The 13,306-nt window shown below is 58.0% G+C and overlaps 1 protein-coding gene across 2 annotated transcripts; it reads left to right on the top strand.

The window, feature by feature from the left end:
• The first annotated feature begins 95 nt into the window (after nucleotides 1-95).
• Nucleotides 96-8,745, top strand: GATA1 (GATA binding protein 1). Of its 2 annotated transcripts, none has more exons than XM_038748119.1 (7): nucleotides 96-515; nucleotides 785-892; nucleotides 6,165-6,355; nucleotides 6,745-7,086; nucleotides 7,384-7,529; nucleotides 7,720-7,845; nucleotides 8,330-8,745. In XM_038748119.1, exons 1-7 carry the CDS (start codon nucleotides 148-150, stop codon nucleotides 8,618-8,620), a joined length of 1,572 nt encoding a protein of 523 aa, XP_038604047.1. In that variant the 5' UTR covers nucleotides 96-147; the 3' UTR covers nucleotides 8,621-8,745. The 2 variants fall into 2 exon arrangements, with proteins under 2 accessions (XP_038604047.1, XP_038604046.1); XM_038748118.1 differs by having other exon boundaries at nucleotides 6,745-7,149.
• The last annotated feature ends 4,561 nt before the right edge of the window (nucleotides 8,746-13,306 follow it).

The following is a 13,306-nucleotide window of genomic DNA, read 5'->3' as shown; positions in this document are numbered from 1 at the left end:
TGGTGGGCTCCATCGGGGAGAAGGGCCCGGGCTGGCCACACGCCCTACAGAGGGTACGGGGGCAACTTGGGTGGCACGAATGACCCGTGGGAAGGGTCAGTGGGCCGAGGGAGAGGGAAGGGGGCACTTCCTTCGTGGACCAGCGGGATGGAAACAGTGGTGGAGCAGACCCCTCAACTCCTGTCTTTACCCCCAACGTCCACCCTTCTTCCCATTTCCCATTCCCATTTGGCGAGCCCCTCACCTCTCACTCTCCCTCTAGGAAGACCAGCCATCAGATCCCAGGTCACTCCCTGGCTCCCAAGGCCTCTGTCTCCCAAATGTCACCCGTCAGGCCTCCCGGCAAGAGGTCTCACTCTATTGAAACTATCCCCCTCCTTCAGGAGCCAAAGAGGAACCTGGAAAGGATCGGGCGGCAGGAGTCTGTCATCTCGGCCCTTTCCGTCCCCAACCCTAGACGGGTTACGAGAGACGTGGGAGAAGCCAGTGCTGCTTGCGGAGACTGAAGAGGACAGGTATGGGGGGATGAGGAGCGGGGGGAATGGGGGGTGGTCGGAAGACAGGGAGGTGAGGGGAAGGAACGGAGGGACAGACAAATGGCGAAGGGAAGGCCAAGGCAGGATGGCCGGTGGCCAGGGGCGGTAGGGTCGGGAGCGGAGGGCGGCCCCTGAAGCTTTCAGGAGGGCTGGGATCCTGTGGGTTCGGGCGCTGGTGCCAGGAGGGGGCGGGCCCCAAACTGGTCCCGTCCCACCCCCTGGCCCCCTCCTCCCGCCCCCGCCTGCAGCCAGGGTGTGTGTGAGGGGCAGAGAGGGAAGTCTCCAGCACCGCCGGGACGGGGAGCTGAGCCAGGACCTCCTCAGCAGCAGGGCCGCGCGGCCCTCGCCCCTGCCAGGTCAGTGCCTCCGCGCTCGCCCGCCTCCACCCTCACCCCCTTCCGCCTCCCGCACGCTTTCCTCTCCCCGTTCCCGTCGGCACCCCTCCATCACCCTCCGTCCTCCCTCCTCACACATGCCCCTCGCCCTGATCCTCTCCACCCTCACACCTGTTTCTTTTCCTCCCAGCCTATTTCCCCTCCATTGACTGCAACTTCTCGGGAACTGGGGCGACAGTGTCCCCACACCTGTTTCTTTTCCTCCCAGCCTTCTCAAGCCTATTTCCCCTCCATTGACTGCAACTTCTCGGGAATTGAGGCGACAGTGTCCCCACACCTGTTTCTTTTCCTCCCAGCCTTCTCAAGCCTATTTCCCCTCCATTGACTGCAACTTCTCGGGAATTGAGGCGACAGTGTCCCCACACCTGTTTCTTTTCCTCCCAGCCTTCTCAAGCCTATTTCCCCTCCATCGACTGCAACTTCTCGGGAACCGAGCCCACAGAGTCCCCCAGCTCCCTTCCCTCTCTTCACCCTCCCTACCTGCCAGCAAGCGCTGGGGTGGAAAGGGCAGTGGAGCTGTTTGAAGCTGTTTGAGAAGCCGCGTGGCTCAATGGAAAGAGCCCGGGCTTTGGAGTCAGAGGTCATGGGTTCAAATCCCGGCTCCGCCGATTGTCAGCTGGGTGACTTGGGGCGAGTCACTTCACTTCTCTGGGCCTCAGTTCCCGCATCTGTAAAATGGGGATTAAGGTTGGGAGCCCCCCGTGGGACAACCTGATCACCTTGTCACCTCCCCAGCGCTTAGAACAGTGCTTTGCACATAGTAAGCGCTTAATAAAGGCCATCGCTGGGGCCTGGCTAGGATCACCATTCCTTCTCCCGCGGCTTCAATCAATCAATCAATCGTATTTATTGAGCGCTTACTGTGTGCAGAGCACTAGCTACCAGGGACTCTACCCCACATCCCAGCAAGTCAGCAGACCAAGGGACCGTCTCTCTATGTTGCCAACTTGTACTTCCCAAGCGCTTAGTCCAGTGCTCTGCACACAGTAAGCGCTCAATAAATACGATTGACTGATTGATTGATTGATTGGGATCCTCTTGCGGGGACCATCACCCGTCTCCTCGCTAGTAGGTCCTCCCGAGGGTTGCTTGGTGGGGGTCGAGGGAAGGGGGCTGGGGAAGGAAGGACGAGGTGGCCGGCAGTCGGGAGCCCAACCTCTATGGCTAGTGAGGGATGAGAAGAGCGAGCCATTCCCAGCCTGGTAATGGAACCGGTCACTCATCATCAATCGTATTTATTGAGCGCTTACTATGTGCAGAGCACTGTACTAAGCACTTGGGAAGTACAAATTGGCAACATATAGAGACAGTCCCTACCCAACAGTGGGCTCACAGTCTAAAAGTCACTCTCCCAAGGCTGCGCCAGTGCCCCGGGGTGGCCCTGATGCCTCCTGCCCGCCTCTCCCGCGGATTCCCCGGGAAGCCCCCTCCTCCCCTGACTCGGAAAGTGGAAAGTTACCTGGAGTCGGGGTTCAGAGGCAGAGCTGGGGGCCGGGACCACGGACCGCCGCTACCTTCTGGCTCCGGGGCTCACTAGCCCGGCTGGGCTGATAAGGTGCTTCATATCCCCCCCGGTTCCAGAGATAATATTTATCTCCGTCCGGAGGGTGATAAGGTGGGGGGAGCATGTGGCCAAGCTTGGGGAGGGGGGACTGGGGCTGTAGGAGGAAGCCTCGAGGGCCCAGGGGTGGGGCGGGGCGGGCAGGAGCTGCTTCCCAGAACCCACCATCCGACCGGGGTCACTGTCCAAACCGGCCCTCTGGCCGGCCGCCCCACTTGCCCGCGTCCTCTCCCAGACGCCCTGCTGTCAGGTCCCAGGCTGGTTATAATAATAATGGCATTTGTTAAGCGCTTACTATGTGCAAAGCACTGTTCTATGACAACACCAACCTCCTCACCGTACCTCGTTCTCGCCTGTCCCGCCATCGACCCCCGGCCCATGTCATCCCCCGGGCCTGGAATGCCCTCCCTCTGCCCATCCGCCGAGCTCGCTCTCTTCCTCCCTTCAAGGCCCTACTAAGAGCTCACCTCCTCCAGGAGGCCTTCCCAGGCTGAGCCCCTTCCTTCCTCTCCCCCTCCTCCCCCTCTCCATCCCCCCCTTCTTACCTCCTTCCCTTCCCCACAGCACCTGTATATATGTATATATGTTTGTACATATTTATTACTCTATTTATTTTACTTGTACATATCTATTCTATTCATTTTATTTTGTTAGTATGTTTGGTTTTGTTCTCTGTCTTCCCCTTTTAGACTGTGAGCCCACTGTTGGGTAGGGACTGTCTCTATATGTTGCCAATTTGTACTTCCCAAGTGCTTAGTACAGTGCTCTGCACATAGTAAGCTCTCAATAAATACGATTGATGATGATGATGGAAGGGATGGAGGAAAAGGAAGGACTACTGAGAGGGTTGTGTGGTGTGAGGGGGTTAGCGCGACGGGCTGTTTTGTAGGCGCCACTGTGTATGAGGCACTTTGGGAAGGAAATCAATCAATCGTATTGAGCGCTTACTGTGCTCAGAGCACTGTACTAAGCGCTTGGGAAGTACAAGTTGGCAACATATAGAGGAAAGAGAGTGAGATGGAGAGAGGTAGAGAGTGGGAGGCGGGTCAAGGGAGAGGCCCAGGCAGAGATGGAGAGGGAGGATGTGTGTGTATGTGTGTGAGAGAGAAAGAGAGTGTGTGTGTGTATTCCCGGCTCCGCCACTTAATAATAATGGCATTTATTAAGCGCTTACTATGTGCAAAGCACTGTTCTAAACGCTGGGGAGGTTACAAGGTGATCAGGTTGTCCCACATGGGACTCACAGTCTTCATCCCCATTTTCCAGCTGAGGTAACGGAGGCCCAGAGAAGTGAAGTGACTTGCCCAAAGTCCCACAGCTGACAAGCGGCGGAGCCGGGATTTGAACCCATGACCTCTGACTCCAAAGCCCGGGCTCTTTCCACTGAGCCACGCTGCCGCTCGTCAGCTGTGTGACTTCGGGCAAGTCGCTTGGCTTCTCTGTGCCTCGGTTCCCTCATCTGTAGAATGGGGATGAAGACTGCGAGCCCCCCGGGGGACAACCTGATCGCCTTGTAACCTCCCCGGCCGTAGGTACTTGGTAAATGCCATCGTTATTACTATTCTAGACAGGAGGATTGTGGAAATTCCCCAGGACATTGGAGGCTTTGTGTGTGATGCTTGTTTCAGGCTGACAGTTTGGGTGTCTGTAAAAATGGCCTTGGTGAGTCTGGCCGGGTCAGGACACCCTCTCAACTCTCCCAAGCTCCTCCTCCATTCCCTTTCCTCTCTCTTCTCCCCTTTTCCCTTCTTCCTCCCTTCTTTCCCCCCTCTCTCTTCCGCTCCTTAGATCCCTCTCTTCTCTCCGTCAGCGTGGCTCAGTGGAAAGAGCCCGGGCTTTGGAGTCAGAGGTCACGTGTTTGAATCCCGACCCCGCCGCACGTCCGCTGTGTGTGACCTTGGGCAAGTCATTTAACTTCTCGGAGCCTCAGTTCCCTCGTCTTTAAAATGGGGATGAAGACTGTGAGCCCCACATGGGACAACCTGATCACCTTGTATCCCCCCAGCGCTTAGAACTGTGCTTTGCCCATAGTAAGCGCTCAATAAATGCGATTGAATGAATGAATGAATGCATTCGAATCCCGGCCCCGCCACACGTCCGCTGTGTGTGACCTTGGGCAAGTCACTTAACTTCTCGGAGCCTCAGTTCCCGCGTCTGTAAAATGGGGATGAAGACTGTGAGCCCCACGTGGGACAGCCTGATCACCTTGTATCCCCCCAGCGCTTAGAACAATGCTTTGCACGTAGTAAGAGCTCAATAAATACGATTGAATGAATGAATGTGTTCGAATCCCGGCCCCGCCGCACGTCTGCTGTGTGTGACCTTGGGCAAGTCACTTAACTTCTTGGAGACTCAGTTCCCTCGTCTGTAAAATGGGGATGAAGACTGTGAGCCCCACGTGGGACAGCCTGATCACCTAGTATCCCCCCAGCGCTTAGAACTGTGCTTTGCGCATAGTAAGCGCTCAATAAATACAATTGAATGAATGAATGAATGTGTTCGAATCCCGGCCCCGCCACACGTCCGCTGTGTGTGACCTTGGGCAAGTCACTTAACTTCTCGGAGCCTCAGTTCCCGCGTCTGTAAAATGGGGATGATGACTGTGAGCCCTATGCGGGACAACCTGATCACCCCAGTGCTTAGGACAGTGCTTTGCACATAGTAAGCGCTTAACAAATGCCATTATTATTATTATCTTTTCCTAACCTTTGGGCTCCTGCCCCCGCTTCAGGTCCTGGCGCCGACATCCTCTCCTCGGAGGGTCGGGGTGCTTGGGTACCAAGCCGGGCGATGCGATGAGCTGTGATGTCTCTCGCCAACAGAAGGAACATCCCGCCCTGCCCCTCTCTGCCCGCCTCGGCCCACCCGGAGCCCCGTCCCTGCTCGGGGTCACTGGGGGGCTGCTGCCCCCCAAACCCAGCCCGCGGGAGGAAGCTGGAAGCCTTCGCGGAGATTTCAAAAGCTGGGGGCCCCGTGATGACAGAGATAAGGGGAGCAGACGGGCCAGCCCCGTTAACCGCCTCCCCTAACCACTCCCCTGGCAGGCGGGGGGCCGGTCCCCGACGGAGGGACGGCGACCGTGGTGGCGGGAGGTCGTGTCAGAAGTGCCCCTCGGTCCCCAGGTTCAGCTGAACTTCTCCCACCGCCCTCCCGGTCATCTCCCTCTCCCCCCCGGGGATGAGTGTCCCCCAGGATGGAGAGCCCCCCAGCCTGCGGAGCAGGAAGCAGGAGGAGCGGCCCGGCCGGGCCCAGCGGGAGCAGCTTCTAAGAAAGCAAGAAGCTCAGAGATGCCACAGATAGCGGCAGTAGCAGGGGCCCAAGGGGGAAACCACCCCGGGCCCGAGGGACGGAGGGAGCGAGGGAGGGGCTGGGGGCATTGAGGCAGAGCTGCTCGGGGGGCAAAAGTGGAGGAACCACAGGGGACCAGGGATGGCAGGGGACTTTGGCATCCCTCGCGGACCTGGGGCCTCGTGTCCACCTTCTCCCCGCTCTCTCCACCACCGCAGGAAGGCCCCAAAATGGCCCACCCTCATCCTGAAAACGGTTTTGCCATCTTCCCCGGGAAGGGGCCGGAGAAGAACTTGGGTCGGGAGTGAGGGGAACGGGAGGTTCGGCCACCCCGGGGTCTTCTCCACCCTCCGTGCCTCAGCCCGGCCCCTCTGTCTCCCCCAGACCCGACCCCCGAGGCCGCATGGATTTCACGTCATTGGTGGGGCCCGAGCCCCTCCCCCAGTTCGCAGAGGCCACGCTCCTGTCACCAGGCGATGAGCCAAGCCTCTTCTTCCCCGGGGCGGAGGCCACAGACGCCGCCACGCTGGCCACCTACTACGGCCGGGGGGCCGAGGCCTACAGGCACTCACCAGGTACACTGGCGGGCAGCCCCACCAAGTCGCCGAGGAGTTTCCCACAACCCGACTGCTGGGGCTCCCTCTCCGTCTCGGGCGTCCCCCCTGCCGCCGTGCCCCCTTCCCCGCTGACACCCGTGGGATTGGAAGCTCGAAGGACCCCGCCGTTTAACCGGTGGGATCGTTGGTGGCGTGGGATTTAGTGCGTCGGGGCCCGAGGGCTGGGCCCGGTCCTTGGCTTCCCCTTTAGGTGACTGCTAATTCTGATGTAGTGTCCTCTCCCAAGCCCAGTGCTCTGCACGTAACATGTGTTCAATAAATACGAAGGATGGATGGACTGATAGGCAGACCCTTGTTGGCTCCTGCCCCGGGTCTGACTTCCTCCCTTCCTCCCTCTCTCCTTACAGTGTGCCAAGTGTACCCGCTACTCAATGGCCTCCCCTGGATGGAGAACGGGCTGGGCCCAGCCCCCTATCCCGCCCCGGGATGGGCCTACGGCAAAGCCGGCCTGTACCCCGCGGCCTCGGCCCTGCCCTCCTCCCGGGACGCTCCCGCCGGGGCTGCCTCCTCCCCTCCGCCCCCCGAGGGAGACGGCAAGAGCAGCCCTGGCTTCCTGGAGACCCTGAAGACTGAGCGGATGAGTCCACTGAGCCCGGATCTGCTCACGCTGGGGCCCCCACAGAGCCTGGCCCCCCCTCCACCCCTGTACGGGGCCCAGGACTTCGCTGGCACGTTCTTCCCACCTACAGGTGCCCCCCTGACGGCAGCCTACTCCCCCAAGCTCCGGGGGACCCTAGCCCTCTCCCCCTGTGGTGAGGCTCGGGGCCACAGACTGGGGCGGGGGGCGGGAAGGGGCATCCGGACCCTGGGGACCCCGGGTCAGAACTCTTCAGGAGAGGGGAGGACCCCCCCAGCTAGCTCCTCAAAGGGCCCCCCAACCCCGGGCTCCCCTTCTCGGCTGGGTCGGGATTCGGGCTTTGAGGGCATCCGGCCTCATTCCACTGGGGAGGTCCGAGCGCCAAGGTGGTCCCTTCCCCCTTCTGCAGAGGCCCGGGAGTGTGTCAACTGCGGGGCAACAGCCACCCCGCTGTGGCGCCGGGACGGTACCGGGCACTACCTGTGCAATGCCTGCGGACTCTACCACAAGATGAACGGGCAGAACCGGCCCCTGATCCGGCCCAAGAAGCGCCTCGTGAGTGGTGACCTGGCCCCCGGCCCCCGTGGCGGGCGTGGATCCCCGCTGCTTCCCGCCCCTGCTCCTCCTCCTCCATAGCCCATCCCCAGACCGTCCCGTCCCTCTCCCCCGGTGGGACCCTCCTATCGCCTGCCCAGTCCCCCCCCCGCCCTTAGGAGCCACGGCCTGACCCCTTCTCCTCACCCAGATTGTCAGCAAGCGAGCAGGCACCCAATGCACCAACTGCCAGACGACCACCACCACCCTGTGGAGGCGGAATGCCAGCGGGGAGCCCGTCTGCAATGCCTGTGGCCTCTATTTCAAACTCCACAACGTGAGCAAGGGATCTGCGCTAAGGGCCGGGGGTGGACTGGGGGGGTGGTGAGGCCCTGTCTCCATCCACCCATCCACACCTGAATCTGGCTGTCCTCAAACCGATCCCAGAAGGGCAGAGGCCTGGATCTCCCTCTCCCTCTGTCGCTCTTCCAGAAGACCCCTCCCGGTGCCCGGGAGGAGGTCGTTGGGGGTGGCTAGGAAGGATTTTGGCCCCACCTCTGCCGAGCACCCCGATCCTTCATCATCATCAATCGTATTTATTGAGCGCTTACTGTGTGCAGAGCACTGGACTAAGCGCTTGGGAAGTACAAGCAGGCAACATATAGAGGCGGTCCCTACCCAACAGTGGGCTCACAGTCTCAAAGAGATGGGAAAGGAGATGGGAAAGGAAACCCCAAGACGGCGATTTGGAGGGGCGGTGGGGCCAGGGGTTCTTGAAAGAGAACCGCCTCGGGACGGCGGCGTCCCGCTCCCCTCCCCAGGTGAACCGGCCCCTGACCATGCGCAAGGACGGCATCCAGACCCGGAATCGCAAGGTGTCCAGCAAGACCAAGAAGAAGCGGGCCGCGGAGGGGCCGGGCGAAGGGTTGCGGGAGGAGCCTCCCCCGGCCACCGGTCTGTACGGCTTAGGGCCCATGGTGCTCTCGGGCCACATGACCTCCGTCAGCCATCTGGTTCCCTTCCCTGGGCCCCTCCTGGGACCGCCTGCCGCCTCCTCTTTCCCTGCCCAGCCTCACAGCTCCCCCGGGGTGGTGACTGCCCTGAGCTCCTGAGGTCCTCTCCCCCCCCCCGCCGACCAACGGTGTGCTGAGGGTGGGTCGGGTGACCTTCAGGCTTAGCCCCAGGCTTGGGGAGGGGGGTGTCTGTGTGTGAATGACCGTCCACGGGCATATGTGTGCGTGTGTCAGGTGCGGCTGCCTGGGTTCTCCCCCCCTCCCTCCTCCTGAGCCCATCCGGCCGTGGATTCCCCCCACCCCTGGTGTCTCTGGGGGGCTGGAAGAAGGGCCGGGTCCCTCCGTCCCCACAGCTGGCCACGGGGCGGGTGAAACGAATTGACGGCGCGGGAGGATCGATAGAGCGTCGTTCACTAGCGTTCCCTTCCCGGAGCCCGGGCGATGTAATTTCCCCTGGGTAGGAAAGGCCTGGTGGAACTCGGGGTTAGTGAGTCCCTGTGGTCCCACTTGACTCCAATTCCACTTTCCGTGTCAAGCCAGGGCCCCCACTGCGCTTGGGCAGCCCTTCTCCCGGCGGGCCTCAGCCGAGGAAGAGCCCTTCGGCCCGTCTCTGCTGGGGAGATCTTTTACTCCCTTTCTATTGCCTCGATGAGAGTGAGCCGAACAGGGAGAGTGTCCACCTTCAGGGAAGACAGGTGAGACGGGCCAAAATGCAACATCCTTATCCCAGACGCTCTTCCCCTGAGGCCTTCTCCCCGGAAGGGCTCCGGCCAGCCCGGGTGGTGGGGGAAGCTGTAGAAACTCCCCTCCTTCCCCTTTCCCCTTCATCAATCGTATTTTATTGAGCGCTTACTATGTGCAGACATAGTAGCGATATTTTCAACGACAAATCATCGGTGAGCCGGTTGTGGGGAGGAGCCGGCCCATTTGGGTTTGCACGAGGGCTTTGAAACTGAACCCTGTGAAAGGTAGAGCTTAGATCCTGGGGCAGGTTGGCTGGGAGGAGGCCGGGCGATGCGGGGTGGCCTAAGAAGCGGGCCTGGGGGTGGTCTCCTCCCCCTGGCATTTGTACAGAAACCCTTCCCCTCCTCTCTAGCCCCCCACTGCATTTGTACAATAAAATATGGCACCTGCAGCCTGGGCCGTGTATATATGAGGATGGGGGCAGGCGATCAGGGAGGGGGTTGGTCTGTAAAATGTGGTGGGATGGGGGGCTGGACTTTTTTTGAGCTGGAGGCTGGAAGTCAGGATGAGACAAGGGGCAGGAGCTAATAGAGGAGATAAATCACTCAATCGTATTCATTGAGCGCTTACTGTGCGCAGAGCACTGTATTAAGCGCTTGGGAAGTCCAAGTTGGCAACATCTAGAGACGGTGCCTACCCAACAGTGGGCTCACAGCCTAGAAGTGTGAAGTCTAGGAGATAAATCGGGAGCAGCTTTTCTCCCAGAGCCCCGGGGCCTTAAAGCGACAAAGGAGACTTCCACTGTCTGAAATCTTGCACTGTTCCCCTTTCATCATCATCATCATCATCATCATCAATCGTATTTATTGAGCGCTTACTGTGTGCAGAGCACTGTACTAAGCGCTTGGGAAGTACAAATTGGTAACATATAGAGACAGTCCCTACCCCACAGTGGGCTCACAGTCTAAAAGGGGAAGACAGAGAACAAAACCAAACATACTAACAAAATAAAATAAATAGAATAGATATGTACAAGTAAAACAAATAGAGTAATAAATATGTACAAACATATATACATATATACAGGTGCTGCGGAGAAGGGAAGGAGGTAAGAAGGGGGGATGGAGGGGGGCGAGGGGGAGAGGAAGGAAGGGGCTGAGTGTGGGAAGGCCTCCTGGAGGAGGTGAGCTCTCAGTAGGGCCTTGAAGGGAGAAAGAGAGCTAGCTTGGCGGATGGGCGGAGGGATTGGGGGCATTCCAGGCAGGGGGGAGGACGTGGGCCGGGGGTCGACGGCGGGCCGGGCGAGAGCGAGGCCTAACGGTGAGGAGATCAGCGGCAGAGGAGCGGAGGGTGCGGGCTGGGCTGGAGAAGGACAGAAGGGGGGTGAGGTAGGAGGGGGCCAGGGGATGGACAGCCTTGAAGCCCAGGGTGAGGAGTTTCTGCCTGATGCGCAGATTGATTGGTAGCCACTGGAGATTTCTGAGGAGGGGAGTGATATGCCCAGAGCGTTTCTGGACAAAGATAATCCAGGCAGCGGCATGAAGTATGGATTGAAGTGGAGAGAGACACGAGGATGGGAGATCAGAGAGAAGGCTGATGCAGTAGTCCAGACGGGATAGGATGACAGCTTGAATGAGCAGGATAGCGGTATGGATGGAGAGGAAAGGGCGGATCTTGGCAATGTTGCGGAGCTGAGACCAGCAGGTTTTGGTGACGGCTTGGACGGCTTTCCTCAATTGCTGCTGCGGTGCCTAGTGGCTCAGTGGAAAGAGCCCGGGCTTTGGAGTCGGAGGTCATGGGTTTGAATCCCGGCTCCGCCGATTGTCAGCTGGGTGACTTTGGGCCCTTCTCTGGGCCTCAGTTCCCTCCTCTGGAAAATGGGGATGAAGACTGCGAGCCCCCCATGGGACAAGCTGATCACCTTGTAACCTCCCCAGCACTTAGAACAGTGCTTTGCACATCAATCAATCAATCGTATTTATTGAGCGCTTACTGTGTGCAGAGCACTGGACTAAGTGCTTGGGAAGTACAAGTTGGCAACATATAGAGACGGTCCCTACCCAACAGTGGGCTCACAGTCTAAAAGGGGGAGAATCATCATCATCAATCGTATTTATTGAGCGCTTACTATGTGCAGAGCACTGTACTAAGCGCTTGGGAAGTACAAACTGGCAACATAATAATAATAATAATAATAATAATAATAATAATAATAATGGCATTTGTAAAGCACTTACTATGTGCAGAGCACTGTTCTAAGTGCTGGCGGTGGGGGGATACAAGGTGATCAAGTTGTCCCATGTGGGGCTCACAGTCAATCCCCATTTTACAGATGAGGTAACTGAGGCTCAGAGAAGTTAAGTGATTTGCCCAAGGTCACACAGCAGACATGTGGTGGAGCCGGGATTCGAACCCATGACCTCTGACTCCAAAGCCCGGGTTCTTAGTAAGCGCGTTCTAAATGCCAGTAGTGTTATTATTTGGGGCAGGGGGATGGGGATTAGGGAGGTGCGTGGAATGGAAGAGGCAAAGGATGGAGGGCCGCTATCTTCTCAGGACACACCTGACCTTAGTGATGGAGTGACTTTGAGGGGATGGGTTAATAATAAAATAATAATAATAATGATTGCATTTATTAAGCACTTACTATGTGCAAAGCACTGTTCTAAGCGCTGGGGAGGTTACAAGGTGATCAGGTTGTCCCACGTGGGGCTCACAGTCTTCATCCCCATTTGACAGATGAGGTAACTGAGGCACAGAGGAGTTAAGTGACTGGCCCAAGGTCACACAGCAGACTTGTGGTGGAGCCGGGATACGAACTCATGACCTCTGACTCCAAAGCCCGGGCTCTTTCCACTGAGCCACGCTGCTTCTCTGATGGGTTATATTCTGGCATTCATTCATTGTCGTATTTATTAAGCGCTTGCTGTGGGCAGAGCACTGGACTAAGCGCTTGGGAAGGACAAGTTGGCAACATATAGAGACGGTCCCTGCCCAACAGCGGGCTCACAGTCTAAAAGGGGGAGAATAATAATAATGGCATTTGTAAAGCACTTACTATGTGCAGAGCACCGTTCTGAGTGCTGGCGGGGGGGATACAAGGTGATCAAGTTGTCCCACGTGGGGCTCACAGTCAATCCCCATTTTACAGATGAGGTAGCTGAGGCTCAGAGAAGTTAAGTGATTTACCCAAGGTCACACAGCAGACATGTGGTGGAGCCAGGATTCGAACCCATGACCTCTTACTCCAAAGCCCGGGCTCTTAGTAGGTGCTTTCTAAATGCCAGTAGTGTTATTATTTGGGGTAGGGGGATGGGGATTAGGGAGGTGCGTGGAATGGAAGAGGCAAAGGATGGAGGGCCGCTATCTTCCCAGGACACACCTGACCTTGAGGGGATGGGTTATATTCTGGCATTCATTCATTCATTCAGTCGTATTTATTGAGCGCTTACTGTGGGCAGAGCACTGGACTAAGCGCTTGGGAAGGACAAGTTGGCAACGTATAGAGACGGTTCCTACCCAACAGTGGGCTCCCGGGCGAGACTCGGGATCATCCCACGGTGCAGGCTCGAGTCCTCAGATCCCACTCCCCCAGCGCCCTTATCTCTCCCAGTCCAGGCTCCAGCCGCATGGGAAATAATGCCGAATGAAAGTGGGAGATTAGACACCACAGGGCAACCGAGAGGGTGAGGCCGGGGGGCCGCGGGGTGCCCTCCGCCCGGCTCTCTGAGCGGATCGGGCCTCGGCGCTCAGGAAAAGCGGCCGGAGGACTTCCAGTTGAAGCTGGTTTTCTCTGGGCCCCGTTTTTGGGTGTGGGGAGGGGAGAGAAAGGCGGGCGAGGATTCAGAGTCATCATCATCAAGCGTATTTATTGAGCGCTTACTGTGTGCAGAGCACTGGACTAAGCGCTTGGGAAGTCCAAATTGGCACCATATAGAGACAGTCCCTACCCAACAGTGGGCTCACAGTCTAAAAGGGGGAGACAGAGAACAAAACCAAACATACCAACAAAATAAAATAAATAGAATAGATATGGACAAGTAAAATAAATAGAGTAATAAATCTGTACAAACATATATACATATATACAGGTGCTGTGGG

The sequence above is a fragment of the Tachyglossus aculeatus genome, chromosome 6, assembly GCF_015852505.1.
Source record: "Tachyglossus aculeatus isolate mTacAcu1 chromosome 6, mTacAcu1.pri, whole genome shotgun sequence".
NCBI lineage: Eukaryota > Metazoa > Chordata > Mammalia > Monotremata > Tachyglossidae > Tachyglossus > Tachyglossus aculeatus.
This window is presented reverse-complemented; position numbering and strand designations above follow the sequence as displayed.